General features: G+C 34.9%; 1 protein-coding gene across 2 annotated transcripts; it reads right to left on the reverse strand.

Moving 5' to 3' along the window:
- Positions 1-430: 430 nt before the first annotated feature.
- LOC126815731 (protein O-GlcNAcase) lies at positions 431-12,394 on the reverse strand. Of its 2 annotated transcripts, XM_050541627.2 has the most exons (15): positions 12,193-12,394; positions 11,742-11,793; positions 11,346-11,443; positions 9,433-9,563; positions 8,987-9,155; positions 8,389-8,487; positions 7,718-8,002; positions 5,755-6,449; positions 5,403-5,577; positions 4,510-4,563; positions 3,570-3,655; positions 2,412-2,516; positions 2,031-2,122; positions 1,358-1,547; positions 431-1,230 (listed from the first exon to the last, which is right to left on the reverse strand). In XM_050541627.2, exons 1-15 carry the CDS (start codon positions 12,335-12,337, stop codon positions 931-933), a joined length of 2,676 nt encoding a protein of 891 aa, XP_050397584.1. In that variant the 5' UTR covers positions 12,338-12,394; the 3' UTR covers positions 431-930. The 2 variants fall into 2 exon arrangements, with proteins under 2 accessions (XP_050397584.1, XP_050397585.1); XM_050541628.2 differs by lacking the exon at positions 4,510-4,563.
- Positions 12,395-19,860: the final 7,466 nt, after the last annotated feature.

Below are 19,860 nucleotides of genomic sequence, written 5' to 3' on the forward strand. Positions count from 1 at the left end.
ATTTTTTGTTTTTGGCAATTATAATTTCTCTCCTGGAACCCTTTTATGATGTCAATCAAGAGGAATGTCAATCTTCCCCTGACACTGATTTGGGTAGAGATGTACTGGAGCAATGGTTTGTTAACTGAGCAGTAGAGGAGTACAGTCCAGCCTGTTCCAGTCCAGTTAAAGATGTGAATCATCACCATCGGTACATGTACCCATCATAGTCACAAAATCTCAAGTTTACTTGGTGGATACCTTTTTAGAGATCAAATTTCAAATGTTCAATTGGGTATGATTGTTCAACTGAGTGTCGGCATGGCATAGAGATTCTGTTAACCGATTTGCTTCAAATGCAAGCTTCTTGTCAGCTTGGGTAAAAGGGTTATACTGAATGAAAAAAAATAGGTTCACAATTCCAATGATACTCAATCAAAAACCACAAAACTTCAATTTTTAATTCCATTTATTCAAAACGGTACATTTTTTCTTACAACAGAATATTTATTATGTTACTTGACAGCAAAAACATTAATGTTTATTTCATAGCCTTGAAACTTGCATCAAATTCTGATTCAATGCTTAATCCTAAATGTACAAAAAAGGTTTAATATTTATTGTAAAGGAAGTCATTGAACAATATTATCCTCCTTATGGAGCTACATCACATTTTTATTTAAACATCACAAATTCAACACATTATCATAATCGTTCATTCAACACACAAAATAAATAACTATTACAAAACAAAACAATATTGACACAAGCAAATATATCATCATGATTAAGGGTGACTCTTTGTCTTACAGAATCACACTTAGAATATTTATGGAATAACAAATAGTGTCCTTGATTTTCTTATAATATCACAGATGAGAGAGAATTGGTAGCAATAAATTCTTTAACATCACAACCAAGTTTCAAGCTGTTCCGAAAAGTCTTTTTCTATCATAATAGTCGGCCCAAATAAACAACGTCTTCAGATGCACTTTCTGGGCCGGCCAACGGAAAGAAACCAAGTTTTCCATAAAAATCCAACATATATTTATCACCTATATTTAATTCACAATGCACACCAGCAGAACCATTGGTTTTAAGTCCAGAAAGAGCACAAGCTAAAAGTCTTTTAGCCACAGACACATCATTGATGCGATTAGGTAGAATATCTAATCTGATTACAGATGGGGCCATTGAGTACATCGTTTCAGGTACCCTAGCAGGATCGCTGTGAAAACTCTGAATAACTTCCTGAAAATAAACCAATTAACAGATATAATTTCTAACCTAAAACTTTATAAATTATCTTTTAATTCGTATAAATTCTACATGGTCATATTTTCTTATAAAATCAAAATATTTGTAATGTTAAACTTACATCAGCTGGTGTCATTTCTTCTTTGTTAGGTTTAGGATATTTATCACACATTGCTGGTTTCCATTCCATATTACTCTTCTGATACAATGTTTTACTGTCTAGTGCTGCTAGAGCATAGCCACATACACCTTCATCATCTTCCACAACAAAACAATATTCTGGACTTACATTTATAAATTGCCCAAGATATCTGAAATGACAATTATGAATTGGGTAATAATAAATGCAAAGACAATTTACTATAGTACCCAATGTCTTGAGATCATAATACCCACACCACAGAATACCTCAATCCAAGGGCACAACACCATCAGCTCTGTGTGCCGACTCCTTCCCATGCTTGCTTTTTGATGGTTTTGGAATAGTTGACTGCATGGAAGGAGTATCTGGTCCTAATGTCTAAAACGCAAACTATTTTAAGAATGCAGCCTTCTCACTAAAAAGGACTTTTTTTTACAGATTCTGACAAAAGTTTTATTTATATATGTCCATTTCCATTAGCACTCAAAATAACCATAAAAGGTCAATACAGGCTTCTGCAAGCCATACTAAAGCAATCTAATTTTCCAGGTAATTAAATCCAGGGACTGTTTTGAATGCCATTCTGGTGGTTAAAGGTTAGATCTGGACATTAAACAACTTTCTGTGATATAACAGTGCAGTAATCAATCACCTGTCGCCAATCAAATCCAGATTTTCAGGAAAAACCTCAGTTCCATCCATACCATCATCACAGGTCTTGAGGCAGATATTGTAAACAGATCTCTACAAAATATGATTCCATAATTAAGTTCCTGACAAACATGCTTGAGCACACAGTAAACCAAAATCTGTCTTTGTTATTTATTTTGTTATTTATCAATATCCGATCTGATCTGATTTAATTACATTAGTTATTTCAATTTTATTTTTATTGACCAATGCCAAGTAATGAGCAGATGCAAGTCTGGAAATACACTCCCAAAATATATTAATTTTTAATTGTACATCATTAAACTAAAATCCATTTTGAAAACATTAAAAGGAAAGATGTTTTGATTTATAAGACAATTACCTCATCAGAACTTGAATAAGGTCTGTAATGATATTTAACAGTTGATACAACTTCGGGTGGTTTCATTATGAACAGATCATGTGCTGTATCAATTGGTAGCATACGCTGTTAACAAAAATCATTATTAATTGATAGCATAAATTAAATATATCAATTTAACTGTGAAAATTGAACAAATTTAACAAAACAAAAATACCAATTGTAAGAATTTCAGGTTTTATGTTCACAGTTTCAACTGATATAAATCACAACAATTACAACCATTACAACATTCATATTATGTTTTATAATCTCTTGGTCTTGGGTTTTAGAGAATACTGAGAATTGTAAAAAGTCTTGTTGAGACCAAGAGAAAATAAAAAAAATGAACAGAAACCAGTATTATCAACAGCTAATCATGTAAAGTTTGTTGTCTATCTTCTAGCTGATGTCAAGTCCATTATACCATATCTCAAGGTTAGTTTAATGCTCAGATTATATTGTATGGAAATGAGTAAAGTTTTTAAGAGTTTTCATATCTTGTATAATTTTTAATCATATTTTCGATTTTTCATTGCATTTCACATAACACATCATTTTCTATATCTGCTCAAAAATTCAATGCACAAACTCGATAAATACATAAAACTTTCATTTCCATACAATTTCTGACTAGCAAATCGCAGCGCACTGAAATAAAAGTATTAAGCCATTTGCAAAAGATACATATATTCAGTTAAATTGTTCATTTCTATTCAATGTAATGTAAAATTACAATTAATAACAGCCATAAGTCACAGTTTGATATAACTACTTGTATTTACAAACAATTCCTGTAAAAAATTATTCTGCCAAAATGATCATATTTCCTGAACTTTCTACTTAAAGTGAATAGAAAATAGATCAAAATTAACCTTATGCTACAGTTTGTATTATACAGCTGTTATGAATCTTAAATGACAATTGAATGCAATGTATGTATCCTTTTCTTGTAACAATTGAAATAAAAATTATGCGAACAGCAGAGCATTGCAGCGCAGCACAGCAAAATCTGAAAACAAACTACCTTGAGATATGGTTATAAAGACTTAATACACCAGCTGAAGAAAAGAAACAAAAATTTATATATTAGTGTGAACTGGTGTCTTTCATTCTGCTGTACACTTTTAAAATACATACTTGTAGTTCAGACTGTAACCCGCCTCGGAAAACCCAAGGTTCCTGGTCACCACTACTATATGCATCTCTGTAACTCTTTGTTTGCCCTGTGAACAAAAATAACCAGATAATTAGTGAAACTAGTCATTTCCATAAAAAGAAAAACAAAGAAAATCATCTGATATATTTATTACCTTGAATGAACACCTTATAGGCTTATCTATCCACAATTTACCTTACCTTACTTGGTTTAAACTTGATAATTTCATGCCAACTAATTCTGCTCCACTCCCATATTGAAGCTGTGTACAGTTTTTTTTTATTTAATTGCGACAGAAATGAAGGCTGGCCTTCCAAACAAATCGGGAAGAAAAATTTCTAAATTTAGCAACAAAGTATTGGTTTTTGAAATCATCAAAATAACTATTTTTTGTATGATATAGGACCAGCTGTTCAAATATCTGTCTTCCCACAAATGTGGGTTTTCATATCATTTCAGAGCAGAATAACTTTCATTTTTAATCAGTATATAACAACGGTGCCATTTACCAATTGAAAGTTGATTGCAAACGAAATAATATGGTTGTAAGCTTGTACTTGAGAAAGTAGATATTTTTTACAGCCTGGTTAGTACTAGGTGTGAACATGCATTCAAAATTTACATGCTATCACTTTTACAAAAGGAATAAAATGGGGTTTTTAAACCAAATTTAATTTGATAATTTTTTATGTTTACAGTGACTACTACCAACCAGGTGTGTATGTTTACACTTTGCCGAGATTAACTATAGCATATCGGCTAAGTGCAAGACATCATACCAAACCAGCTCAATTTTTTATTAATTGGTTTTAATATTTAACTGGAACCTGTGAATAAATTAGTATGGTTAAGATTCAAAAGTGTACACAGCTTCATTAAAACACTTAATACGGTACTTGAAGAAATAGTAAAGATGCGTACATGTATATCTGTTTTGTAGATGACTTGATGAAACAAAGGGTACATGTCCAAGGCCTGTCAAAAATAAAGAGAAAAAAAGATAGATTAATATTGGCTGTATAATAAAAAAAGTTGAACTTGAAGTACATCATCTAAATGAACTAAGATTAAAGTAGTAATACATGTACATGTGGCAAAAAGAAATACATGTGTTTCAGATTACTTGACAAATTTTATTCTTTAACGAAAAAAGGTCCCACATTTTTTCCCCACTAAAATTGTGTGCATACACAAAAACAGAATGAAAGAGCAGTAGTTGTAAAATTCACAAGATATGAACATTAAATGATCAAACATATGAATATCAACAAGCACTATAGATTACCATACTGATATACACTGGTACACTAAATTCAATCCAATAATTCAGTTTCAATGTTGAATCTATTCCATTACGTTCTTTTCCTTTGCAAGAACAGTAGAGCCAAATATAAGTAAAAAAAATAATATCTACCAAACAAATTTGCTTGCCAAGTAACTGGAAACAAAGTTTTCATTTTTTCCATGTTTTAACGTCTACATACATGTATTGTACCAAGACACCATCACCATTGATAATCACAGCACATACATAAAGTCATATACATACATACAAATTGTAGAGTTGAGTACTTCATAAAAACTCTATATTTATATGTATACAATTTTTACATATGCCTTGAGAATTGGAAGTGTGCACTTGTCGACCACATATTTTCAAAGATGCAGAAAATGGAAAATATTTTGATTTTTAAAATTATGTTTTTACTGAAATCAATTACATGTATGTATTAAAATTATAAATATGATTTGGTATGTCGACAAATGCGTTCTTTTGAAAAGACTACAGTTAATCATTTTACTATATAACATACCAATCCAATCTACGTAGGCCGAACAGAGTTGTAGAATGCCTCTTACATCCCATAAATAAGGATATAGTTCTTTGGACAATGATTTGTTTGGTATATCATTTATTTTGTCGGCCAAAACTTCAACTCTGTCTACTGTATCTTTAAACTTTTTAGCAACAACAAACCATTCTCTTTTCTACACAAAAGAAAATAATTACAAATCTAGCTATATTATGGCTATATACATGTATGGTATTCATTTCCCTCAAAGATACTAAGTGCTTTAAACTATAAACTTACAAAATAGCAGTTAGCTTTTAATTTATTTTACAGAACATTATTTTGTGAAATGATATACTATAAAATAAAGTACCTCATCTTTCTGGTTTTCACAAAGAGTATGAGCATTATTACTCAACCAATGTAAATCTTGCAGTAGAGCTGTAGCTGTTGATCCAAACTCAAATGGCATATAAAATAAATCTACCAACAAACTAACATCATCATATGATAAACCTTCTACTGTGTCAGATTTCTTTTCACTAGATATCTCAACCTGCATTAAGCTATCGGCCGAAGAGTTTTTGGTTAATTCAGTATTATTAGCAGAAGATGTATTAGAGGGAGGAATACAATCCATGGGTTCTAGATCTGGTAAAGACTCTGTTGAATTGGAAACATCTGACAAGTCTTCATCAATTAAACTATTGACAACATTCATTGTGGCAGGCTGTAAATAAGATTGATTATCTATCATCATATTACCACTATCAGGCATTGATAGAGCTGTAACAGGTAAACCGTTTTCACTAGTTTCGGGAAATGAACATGATGTAGGTGTACTGGCAACACAAGTATTGACAGATAAGGGTATAGAAGCAGCTACAACAGGTTTTTTAGGGGGTGTTCGTGTAGAAGAAAATTCCATTAACCAATCATTGATTGCCGTTTTCAAGGCTCTATGTGGTTGGTATCTGGCATCTAATCGACAGGGAATGTCCTCATCAGATCCAAAATCACTTTCTGTCTCTAGTTTAATGTCTGCGGCAATAGGACTGAGCCGGTCTTCTGTAAACAAAAACAAATTAAATCTTGAATTGCTTTAAATGTTAAAAATGTTATGATCTTTGGCAGTAAAAAAAAAGCACTTAAAGTAACTTCTGATTTTGTATAATTAATGCTATTAATTTCAATAACATTCCAAGATAAGAATACACAATGTGCATATATAACATTGGTGAAACCACAGTTATAACTTAATAATGGGGTTTAATGTCCAATTGACACAAACTATAGGTCATTTCGGGACTAACATATGGTTTAATTTCATTTCAATAATTCGCTTGCGCGTAGGTGTCTTTAGCAGTGGGAGGAAACCGGAGGACCTGGAAAATACCCATGAGTAGGGTGAATAGTGCACTCTACAGAAAGTTGGTCTCGACACGACTAAATGTGCACGCTTCAGTTGCGTGTCTCAAACTGATTTCTGACTACCCCGCACTCTCTTTGAGTCGATAAATAACCATGGCAAGTGCAATTCTCTACAATAATATCAACAATTACAGCCGTCTATTGTTGACGATTTTGAATAGCAGTAAAATTTAGCTTCTTGGTTATTACAACAGCTTTAGAAATTATGTTTGTTTTATTTTTTAAATTGCTTTATCATTAACTGTACCGTTAAGAGCGGCATCTTTTGGTTTAGTACAAATAATATCTCTGAATCACTTTCGTTAGCAGGAACATGATACTAGCAGTAGTTTCATTTTACTTTTACAAGTTTCTTAAAACAATTGTTGAGTTGGCTAAAGTGCTTATTTCTAAATTCAATTTCTTGTTCTAGCTTTCTGTTATGTTTCGTAAAAAAGTAGTCTTGATTATCCCGACTTGTCAATGAGACGTAGAATGGTCGATCGACTGGTTAAGCGAGACTAATTTCAAAACAAGGGCATGTAACCTATCTTTTACTCAAAAGTGTCTGGATGTTATGGACGACACTTGGAACCAGTTTTCAGTCTATTATTTATAGATGATTAATGGTCATAGCTTATTAAGTACAACATGATCATTTATTTAGTGACTATAATTGTGTGAAACTGTTCTGAGGCTTGGCATATAAATAAATATTGTGGCGTAATTGTAGAGATATTTGGAGATATTTATTTATGGTGGGTCACCCTACCATGAGGTTGGACAGACGACCCTACTCCTTGTTACGTACAACCAGGGAACCGAAACCATGTCAGTTGACTCAATGCAGACCTTACGATGCAGCCCGCACATACTAACCATTCAGCCATCCAACCCCCCACTTAATATAATAGAAGTAGACTTACCAGGAATGATGTCTTTCTTTACACCATCAACATTTGACAAACACCACTGAGCCAGAGTATGACAGGCAACATAATTAGATTCAAATTCACAGTTAGGATTGGTCATAACCCCTCTAAGATACGGGATTATTTCAGGTGATCTACCATCGTATGGCCCCAAGAAAATTCTACGTGGATCATAATCATTGGCATGAATATTGTCCCATATAAGTGGAGGACGTCTTAATACAGACCCTATTTCTTCTAATGACTGAATTGTAATCCTCTTACTAACTACTTTAGATCCTGAAAATAAGGAAAATATCTAATTAAGACGATTGGTTTAAGCAAACTAAAAGCATCACATTCACATTGGCTACAACTAAAAGCATTAGTCAGGTTCTCAGCCCTTGTAAAGGTCATAGGGTATGTCAAAACACTGCCAATCTTTTCATAATTCAACTACATACTGTCTTTGTAGACATTTTCGGTTTGGTCAAGAATGCATATTGCACAGGTCCATGGTGGAGCTGGATTGAAGAAATAGTATACTGGGGTTATTATTCTCAATTCATTTTATACATGTATTAACAAAATTTAAAACCAACATCAACCCTGGTCTTAATTAGAAAATGAAACTCTTAGTGTCTTAATCAGCAAAGACTAGTAATACCTATGTAAGAATAACAAACCTGTCCACATAACATCAATTCCTGGTAATAATTTTGCACCAATAGTATTCAGGTATTCTGAGGATTTTACATTAGGTACAGCCCTACTAGCACAATATTCTAGAAATAAAAAAAATATGGATTATTGCATTAGGTACAGCCCTACCAGCACAATATTCTTGAAATAAAAAAAGTATGGATTATTGAATTTAAATTCATGTAACTAACAATCATTACACAATCCTCATTTGCTAATCTCACTATTAAATACTACTGAACACCAAAACGAAAAATAAATAGCACCAATATGTTATTTATAATTTGTTCTCCCTTGGTCATCCTGTCACAAAGACTAGTTCCTATAAGTTTGATTCGAAAATGATGTAAGATTAATTATATGACATGTCGGCTAATTCCACATAATTTATTACTTCACTACCCATGAAGTAGTAGTAACATTTTCAACTTTGGCCACATGGCAATACGTGTTCCCTAACACCAACAAAGAAAATTCAAAGGGGTTGGACTAATTACATGTTTTGGAACTGGCGTACCGAAACATGTCAGCACTTCTACAGAGTTCTAGTAATCTTATTGCAGCCTCTATTCTCAAACTTACCTGTTGGACAAAAGAGGAACTTAGGTTGATTTAAATATTCATAAACTTCGTTTGTAACTGAAACTTGAGCACATGCATATGACTGAAAGACACTTTTGTCTGCTTCACTGATTTCTGGATCAATATCATCAAAGAGTAAAGCAAAGGCTGGACACCCAAATGTTGAAACCTGAAAAATAAATATAGAACATAAGGCTTCAACAAACAAGTTCAAAGACAACCTCAACATAGCCGAAACTGTGAAATGATGTTTAATTGAATAATTAGTTTATGATCAGGTGTCTTAAGCAACATCTCCCCCTCCACTATTCAAGGTACATGTAGACAAAGAACCAACCTTGTATTCTGTCAGACAGAAGTGACACGCTTATAAACCTTCAAAGATACTAGACCCATAATTTTAAGTAGGCTATCCATTTAACTAAGTCTTTATTTTATTACTATACCTGTTCAAGTTTTCTTTTTAAACAAGTGACATCTTTGGTCCCTGAAAATGTCATATCTAATCCTGGAGATATGGCATATACAAACGTTATATCATTTTCTGTAGCTGCTTCTATGAGATTAGTCAGATTTTCTAAAATAAATAAGACACTCATTTAACATCAAAATAATTTGTTGGCATAAAAATGGAATAAAGTACCAGTGTATAAAATTCGTCAAGAAAAGTTGTAGGCCAATAGAACTCGCTGGTAGACGCCATTCACGAAAGTTGTAGGTCCTAACATTAAGTTGTGGGCCCAATAAATATAAACAAAACACACGTACACTACCCCACCCCAAATGCCTTTATTTCTAAGTTCTAGCCATTTGGGACAGGTTTAAAAGTTAAAATATGTATTCAATATTGATTGGCTGTACACATTACAATTTTAACTTTTGAAGGATTTAATGTTAATACTTTGTATATAGAAAGATAAAAATCATTCCACCCCTATTTTATCCAGACTTGATATTTATTTTTTTCTGTAATAAATAAATATTTACTTGTAGTTGTAATAATCTTAATGATTATATATAGGTCTATTAGTACTGACAATATAATATCTCGAAATTCCATTCACATAGAAATCTGAAGATTACGGATTAAAATGGCCCTTACACTCTCCGAAAATTAACAGAAAATATTGTCCTTCCAGACATAGATTAATGTCTTACATTTCAATAAACATGTTAAATTTACTGTCCGGTAGCAACAATCATTTTATTTTTCATTCATCATGACGTGTGGAACTGTGAAATGAAAGACTGTGACCTCTTTCAAAATGAAAGTAAACTATCACTGCTGTTTGACAGACGACACATCATTTTTTATCATTATTAAACTGACCTGATGTCACACGTTGGGATAGTCCATATTTATGAAACCATAAACTCTTTGTTATTCTTTCTATATGACATATTGTACGTGCCTGTTTTCGAAGACTTGGGTCTCCATTACGGTAGTGAAATCGTCATTAAAGAAATAGACTTGATAATCAAGCCTGCTAGTAAATCACGAGATTTAGAAAGAATGGCGAGAAAGGCCACTCGTTTTTACATCACTGGAATTGTATTGTTACCAGTAGTTAGGCTTTCAGGGAATTTTCAGCTCTGCTTTTTCAATTTCATTTTTACAAGACAAAGAATTTATATCATGTAAATTTTTATTATTGGATTCATGACAGTACAGTAGATGGACTGACCTAGTTTAGTAGCACACATTTGGATTTCACAATTGAAGGAATTATAATATGCCGGATTATGCATGTGTATTCAATATCGGATAAAGACAAATAAGACAGTAAGTAAGGCTTACTATCGGAACACACATTCATCTATTCCATACTTGATCAAAATGGTTAAATAATATTCTGCCTAACTCTGGGAGCGTGCTGATATTTGCAAGCACAACCTCACTCACGATTTCTTTCGGTGGAAAATTTTATTTTCATTTCCGATAATGAAATACAGTTAAATATCTGGATGAAATATATTACGGATAGGGACAATATAAATATTTTCAAAGGAGAATTTGATAGAACCATGAACAAAATATCCATGACACATATTTTTCCCGGCAAAAACAGTCGGCTCACAAGGCCGACCCACCATCTTCAGAATAAAAAGATGTCGGCCCGTCAAGTTATTTATCGGCGCTGGGCCGACGTAAATTTTAAACACTGTAAAGTACCACAAAGTATGGAGTGCAAGTTGTCGTGGATCAAGCCAAATTGTCTTGATATTTCAGAACTGAGTAGAGTACATAGTTTTAGACAATATTTATCAAAGAATGTTACCTGGACATTTAGTTTTGCCCTACATTACATAACCTAATGATGAGTATCAGTATTCTAGATATAAAACTGATCATTATTACCTGCTTCTTCAACGGAGTACATATCTCTCCAAAATGACCTGTGTTTAGAATCATCCTTGGGAGCATACATATAAGTATTTAGTCCCATATTTTTCATCCTGGAAAAAACAATAAGCTTACGAAGTTCAAAATAATATCTTGAAAATCAAATCAAGTTTACCTGTCAGTGTCGAAGTCAGAATCCCACAATTTTACTAGGAATTTAATACTATTAAATTTCAAAATATTTTCAATGGTCCTAATCGGTTTCATTAGTAAGCTCACTGGAAAAATGAGTTCCAAATTTAAGGGAAATTCATGATGCAAAAATTTGCATTTTAATTTCAACATGGGTTTTTAGTCATCTGAATAACAACAGATGACATGGCTAGGCCTAATGAATAAAAAATTACTTACCAACTAAAAAGTAATCTTCTCTGTTCTGTTGTCCAGGGTCGACCATAGAATCCTGAATAACAGCATGGACAAAATTATAACATATATGTATTACTATTATAGAATCTAAACTAGATCTTACTAACTAGAAACAATTTCCGAATTTGGAGTTGAACTTTTTATTCATATTATTGTTATTATATTGAATTAGAACTAATTTGTAGCCTATTTCAATTTGTAGAATAAATTTGATAAAACACAATGAATAATTACAGAATCTGTTCGCGCTTTGACGATCACGCAAGTCATCATATATATAGCATGGCTATTGCAATAACCTAGCCCTCCACGCACAACAAGCGAGTTGTACTGACTGTGCCGAAAGTAGGTTATTATGATAATTATGCCGTCCATTTTGCTTTACGACTACGCCATCTTTGTTACATCGGGAAGTGTTGGACGGGCAACTAACCTTCAACCACGCCCGATATGAAGGTTTCTTCGTTATTTTCGCCTTCATTGTATTTGCCTTTCATCTTTGGAAGATGATTTAGGGCCTTGCGATGCTGGCTTTTACTGCCTTTCGACCCAATCTTGAGAAAATCTCTGTTCACCATTAGTACAGGTAAAATATGCTGTCGTCTCAAAATCTCAACCAGAATGAGGCAAGATTCAACCGGACCAAACCAGATAGCTAGATCACGTTCATGAAATATGACTTTTCATTGGATTAACACACGGCAACCAATCAAAAGAGACATAAAGGGCAAAACAACCCTCGATTAACCAGTACATGGCCTTTATTTCTCAAGAACATTTTATATGATATGGTGTCATTGTGGCACACAAATAGAAACAAAATATGATGCACAACTTACGGATTAGCATATAGAAGAAGAACAATGAATTTACTTCAAAATTTAAAACACTATTCTAATTCTATGTATGATTATAAAAGCAAATGAAATTTTGGATAATCGAGAACAAGCGATCACGTGATTGGGAGGTTTTAATGCGCAATACTTTTTTTAGAACGTGAACGATGTCATAATATTACAAATGCGGTACGAAAACTCCCCTCCCCCCCCCCCAAAAAAAAAGAAGGGAATTTACTTGAAATTGAAAAATATAAATAAAATTAAGAAATATGTAGATATTTAATCACAACAATCGTAATTGGGTGTGTGGCAAAGTATTGACGAACGTCTCCCGAGGTCCGTCGGCAGCGGTTATTGGTCGAACGAGAATATTACACGTACACTACAATTCAGACGGTTCAGGAGGATTTCATCAAAACTTTTCCCCACTTTCAAATGCTCATATCAGCATAACTGCCTGTAGGACTGTAGCGATGGAGGTTAGTAGTTGTATAGATTTGAGAGATAAGATAGGTGCCTGCATGATACGTGAACTCTATAATTTGCGGACACGTGGTGATGAAAGTTGTGACTTCGAACTTTCTTCCTTAGATAATAATACATCATACAGAGTACACAGTCTTTTATTGAGTGCCGTGTGGAATAGTTTTCGTTTTTGGCGATCAGGACACCATAAGGACAATAAATTAACATTTGCTGGTGTGTCTGGGACTGAGTTGCGCCTAGTTGTTCTGTTTTTGTATGGTTGGTGCAGTAAAAATGAATCCGAAAATAAGTCTTTACAGAAAGCACTCTCACAATTGGGAATTGATGTTCTTCAAGAAGTTCACAACGAATTTATGACAAATACTAAATGGACATCAACGACATGCAACAAGAAATCACAACCAAATCCACCTCACAAACAAATCGAGAAAAATGCAATTCCAGTTGATGTTGTTGCCAAGAAAGAGCTGTTCGATTATGAAATATCTAATGATAACATGGGCCATTTAAGTAACCTTCATTTAGATCTTGATGTAAGCAAGACAAATGTTGATGAAGAATTCTTGAATAATGAAATATCACCTGATGATGGAAATCTGCACAGTATTCATCAGAGTAACAATACAATTGTAAATGACAGTGCATTTGAGGAATTAAAAAATCAAACAGATGAAAGTTGTCAAGTTTCATCCAAAATAAATCCTGAACATTTTTCTAATGATATTTCTATCGAAATGGATGATAAAACATCAAAGGATCTACAATATCAGCCATCACCAAAAAAGAAGAAATATTTTGACACTAATGCTAATCAGTGTAAAGAGACCAAAGCAAATCTCAAAACACCAAGGCCAATCAAACCCAAGATATGTATTATAACAAGCTCTGTAGCTTCTACTACAAATGTTCATACCGGTATTCCTATTTCATCTAAAAATAATAAGTGTGCTCCATCTATATTATGCAAATCATTTGGTATATCTGCAAATCAAAATATGACTAAGCTAGATACATGTACTACCATTGTATCTACTGATATTAGCCGACCAACTGTCACAATGATTACTGCTTTACCAAATACAAATACAAGTAATATAATTTCCACACAATGTGTCTCTACACCCTCCTATGATAAGCCATCACATGGTAACACAACCTATACACAAAACCAGCAAAGTCTATGTTTTTCATCAACACCTTTATGTATCACTAAAGCAAATCTAATAAATACATGTCCAAGTGGTGAAACATTAACATCACCAGTGACTCTGTCTATAGCTCCATCTCCAACTTCTTCATTTACTAAACAAAATATGCAGACAATTTCTCAAGTTCCACAACTTGGTACAATGCAGACTATTTCGCAAGTTCCACAGCTTATGCAAAACATTAATGTGTCACAAGGTCAATGTAATCTGGCCACTATCCATCCATATAATGTTAATCCAAACACCGGCAATTCAATTTTAGTTAGACCACCAGGAATCTCATTAAATGCGCCAACAGTACCTTTTAATATTGTCCGTGCCAGTACTGTTATAAGATTGCCTGTTCAACCACCCAATTCACGTTTTAGTATGACTAAGGGGCCAGTACCAATTAACACAGGCTCGATTTTTCTGCCCAACAATGTACCTTCATCAACCATAAAATTTTCACCTGTTCCAGTTCAGTTAATTCCAGTGAATCCACCAACTTTTACATCCACAGCTATTACTAACGCAAAATCAATTACCGTAACTTCGCACATGGCTAATAATTCAAAATATCTAACGTCTTCAAGTGATATACAAAGTATTCCAGTTAATAATATGAAAATTTTATCACCAGCCACACCCTTTCAGAGAGTTGATATGCCAAATGTGTCACCGGCCACAAATATATCACCGGTGTCCATTTTTTCTGGAGAGAAAATACCGGTTGTGACACAGAGTGCAAGTATACCACAAGTTGTAAATATTCGTAGCAAATCGGAAAAATCCGCTGCTATTAACATTAATAACTGTAAGATAAGGCAACAATCAAATGTTCCTCAGGGGATATTCAACCATCCAATAATCAAGAATAATTCAAAAAGTTTCGACCCCCAGAGATCAAAAGTAAGAATGGTTTTACCAAAGTTTTCCAGCAAATCACCAAGGAATGGTTCAAGTTATATTGAAATACCACAGACTAAAAAACATTTGGAATTGACGCCTACAAAGCAAACATTTGTAGCAACTGGAGTTGAAGAGTCGGTTTTCAATAGATCGACATTGATCAAACCAACGTCAATACAGAGACATAACCCTAGTTCATGCGAAACTACCAATTCTCCCAATTTCGACATAAGCAAAAAATCGGTAGACATTGGACCATCAATACGACCACAAGAACCCCCATTTAAGGAACAATCTTTGGACAACGATATCTTCATTATTGAAGAAAAAATAGGTTCTATCTGCGCGTCTGTAAAAAGTATACCGGTGGACAAACTATTCAATGAAGTGGTTACTAAACATCTAGACTTCTCTTCAGAGGAATACGAACATGATTCGACAGACACACTGTTGCATGTTCGATCAAGCACCAAACTTGAAGAACGATATTCACAGCACAGTAAGGTATCAGTTACTCAAAAGAAACTGACCTCAAAGCATTTATTATCTTCTACAGACGATGAACATAATGAGATACAAAATAATCTGTGCATGAAAACTCTTCCTCAAGTCCTAGACGAAGAGTTCGGCGAGAAAATTGCTGAGTATGAAGTATCTACAAGAGAAAGTGAGCAGTCAGGTGACTTCAAGAAGATTAATGATTTTATGTTAAACTTTGATGATGTAGTCATTGTAGATTCTTCACCCGAAATAGCAACCAAAGCAATTAAAAGTGAACCAACCGAGAACGAATTAAGAACACCTTCTTTCAAGTCAACTGGAGTAGTTCTTGCAGCTGCCAGTAAACCCAAGGAGGTTACCATGTCAATGGTACTTCCTAGAGATGTGGAAATCGTAAGAAGGTTTATGAATGACCAATCTCCTTGATCACTGCTCTCACCCCAAGTGAATTCTTCAAATATTAGGCTACATTCTGTTTTGGGATTTCTTTTGGTGTGGTGGTATATGTATTTGTAGCCTAAATAAATGTTGGTTGGTTAAATTTAGATGAATATAGGTCAGACAATCAACTGGATTTTTTTTAGCTTTGCCCATAATATTTTTTAAATTATATTTAATTGTTTATTGTAATAGCATTTATGTCTTGTTTTTTTTATTGTTAATTCCATTTGCATTTCAATTGTTTATGCACATAGATATATTTTATTTGTGTAAAAATCAAAATAAATGCGTTGTATATATTTAAAAAAAATTATCAAAAATTATTTATTCTCCGAACAAGAATCTTTGATTTATAAATGTTTTCGGGATCTTTATATCAGACAATGGCGTATGTCGAGAAATGTCTCCAGGTAAGAGTCAACCAAAGAGCTATTAAGTCAGTTTCAATTTGACAACAATGTGTTTTATCATAGACCAATAGGAAGTACATGGTTTTATGTATACTCAGCCAAATTAAAAACTTGACACTCGGGATTTTTGGGACTAGATTTTTAATATTTGGTTTAAGGCAACTATTTTAGTGTTATGTTGTGCACAGACGACCTTGAGATCAACAGAAAGCAAGAATACGTCTCGCCGAAAGTCCTTGACATTGATAACGTTCGTGATGTCACAGTACCCCCCAAAATGAAATTCACAGACTTGGAGAACAATCGGAATAAAGTATTTAGTAACGGTTGTGGGCGGTGGCATCCTCTAGCGTCTCGTAATGCCACACAACGTCTTCTCATGGATCCCAGAACATTAGTAAACACTACCCGAGGAAGACGTCGCCACTGCTCAGCAAGAGCATGTTGAAGGTCCTGCAACGTCAGTGGTAGATTCACTTGCTGAAGAACACGTCGACCCAGTTCGTCCCAGATGTGTTCAATAGGATTAAGGTCGGGGCTAAGCGACGGCCAATCCAGGACCTGGACACCGGAATTTCTTAAAAAATTCTGGGTAGCAATTGCTGTATGGGGTCGAGCATTGTCTTGTTGAAACGTTAGTCCAGGCCCATGTCTCTGCATAAACGGAATAACAGGTTGCAAAATCTGATCCCTGTACTGGACAGCATTTAAGTTCCCTTGGACAACAAGAAGAGGAGAACGTCCATGTGCACAAAAAGAACCCCAAACCATGACGCTGCCGCCACCAAATCGGTCAACTTCTCTGACGCATACTTGAGCGTAACGTTCACCTCGTCTGCGGTACACTCGGGCCCTGCCATCGGCAAATCTCAAAGTGAATCGAGATTCGTCACTAAAGACAACCGAATTCCACTGTCTTTGAGTAAATCTTATGTGTCTTGTGGCCCACACAAGTCGGTTACGGCAATGAAGAGGTGTCAATATTGGTCCATTATAGGGCCTCCGAGCTCGAAGATCAGCAGCCTGCAATTTTAGATCAATCAAACCATTTTTAAAGTGTAAAAAAAAATTTGAAATTTTAGACAAAAAAAAAGCCCCCAAAATCATCATTTTCTGGCCATTTTTCAATTATGGGGTACAATTAAACCACGGCGAGTAGATTAATGAAACTTTATTGGGTAGCAGATATGATTAGTGAGTATACATATGTACAGTTTGGTGGACTTTCATCGAGAGGTTTTTGGTATAGGGACTTAGTGCTTCAAGGTACCAAAATAGCTCAATTTAGGTATGCCATTTTATTATATCTATATCTCACCCACTGCGGGTATAAGAATTTTTTTGGAATGCTGACTGAAAAGGCAAAGATCTGTAGTATTAAGATCAAGAAAAAAATTGGGTGGCACGCAACTCGTTTAGTAGTAAATAATCTCCATTTGTCTCCCCAAAATAACGATTTTCACCAAAAATGACGAAAACGCACCGCTTTATGTATACACTGTACTGTGTAACAGGCACTGGAAACCAAATTAACGTGGGTTCCAGTTCCATTAAGTATCTAATCATGAAAGAGCTATTAAGTCAGTTTCAATTTGACAACAATGTGTTTTATCATAGACCAATAGGAAGTACATGGTTTTATGTATACTCAGCCAAATTAAAAACTTGACACTCGGGATTTTTGGGACTAGATTTTTAATATTTGGTTTAAGGCAACTATTTTAGTGTTATGTTGTGCACAGACGACCTTGAGATCAACAGAAAGCAAGAATACGTCTCGCCGAAAGTCCTTGACATTGATAACGTTCGTGATGTCACAGTACCCCCCAAAATGAAATTCACAGACTTGGAGAACAATCGGAATAAAGTATTTAGTAACGGTTGTGGGCGGTGGCATCCTCTAGCGTCTCGTAATGCCACACAACGTCTTCTCATGGATCCCAGAACATTAGTAAACACTACCCGAGGAAGACGTCGCCACTGCTCAGCAAGAGCATGTTGAAGGTCCTGCAACGTCAGTGGTAGATTCACTTGCTGAAGAACACGTCGACCCAGTTCGTCCCAGATGTGTTCAATAGGATTAAGGTCGGGGCTAAGCGACGGCCAATCCAGGACCTGGACACCGGAATTTCTTAAAAAATTCTGGGTAGCAATTGCTGTATGGGGTCGAGCATTGTCTTGTTGAAACGTTAGTCCAGGCCCATGTCTCTGCATAAACGGAATAACAGGTTGCAAAATCTGATCCCTGTACTGGACAGCATTTAAGTTCCCTTGGACAACAAGAAGAGGAGAACGTCCATGTGCACAAAAAGAACCCCAAACCATGACGCTGCCGCCACCAAATCGGTCAACTTCTCTGACGCATACTTGAGCGTAACGTTCACCTCGTCTGCGGTACACTCGGGCCCTGCCATCGGCAAATCTCAAAGTGAATCGAGATTCGTCACTAAAGACAACCGAATTCCACTGTCTTTGAGTAAATCTTATGTGTCTTGTGGCCCACACAAGTCGGTTACGGCAATGAAGAGGTGTCAATATTGGTCCATTATAGGGCCTCCGAGCTCGAAGACCAGCAGCCTGCAAGCGATTTCGAACAGTTTGTGCAGTTACCCTTCCACCAAACATCTCTCTACTTGTGGAGGTTGCAGTGACAAATCTGTTTCTAAGATGACGTAATCGTATTGCTTGATCTTCCTGGAGTGACGTCACACGTGGCGCTCCCGCCCTTGGGCGGTCGGCAATAGTTCCAGTTTGAAGCACTCTCATTCTAAGATTAATTATTGTCTGGCGTGAACAATTAAAGACTCTTGCAACAGTGACCACAGACTGACCAGCATAGAGCCTACCTATAGCACGTAGACGTTCTACATTTGAAAGGCGCGGCATTTTCTAACAAAGATGAAAAAAACAACTTTAATTTGTTTTTCCAGTTCAAGTTACGTGTGCGTGTCCAGTTTAAGCAAACTTGCATCGATTGACCTCAAGAGTTTGTGTTTGCACGTGTTTTTCATCTTTATATGCTCAAAAGTCACGTGATCCACGTGACTTTACAATTTTATGAAATTAAGAGTGTGTTTGCGAGAGAATCATGCAGGGAGCGGCACATGGTGGGTGACCGATTTTCACAATTTTGTTTATGCATGATGGGTAACCCCTCCAAACCCCACTGCCACAATTTTAGATCAATCAAACCATTTTTAAAGTGTAAAAAAAAATTTGAAATTTTAGACAAAAAAAAAGCCCCCAAAATCATAATTTTCTGGCCATTTTTCAATTATGGGGTACAATTAAACCACGGCGAGTAGATTAATGAAACTTTATTGGG

Source organism: Patella vulgata, chromosome 3, assembly GCF_932274485.2.
Source record: "Patella vulgata chromosome 3, xgPatVulg1.2, whole genome shotgun sequence".
In the NCBI taxonomy this organism is placed as follows: Eukaryota; Metazoa; Mollusca; class Gastropoda; family Patellidae; genus Patella; species Patella vulgata.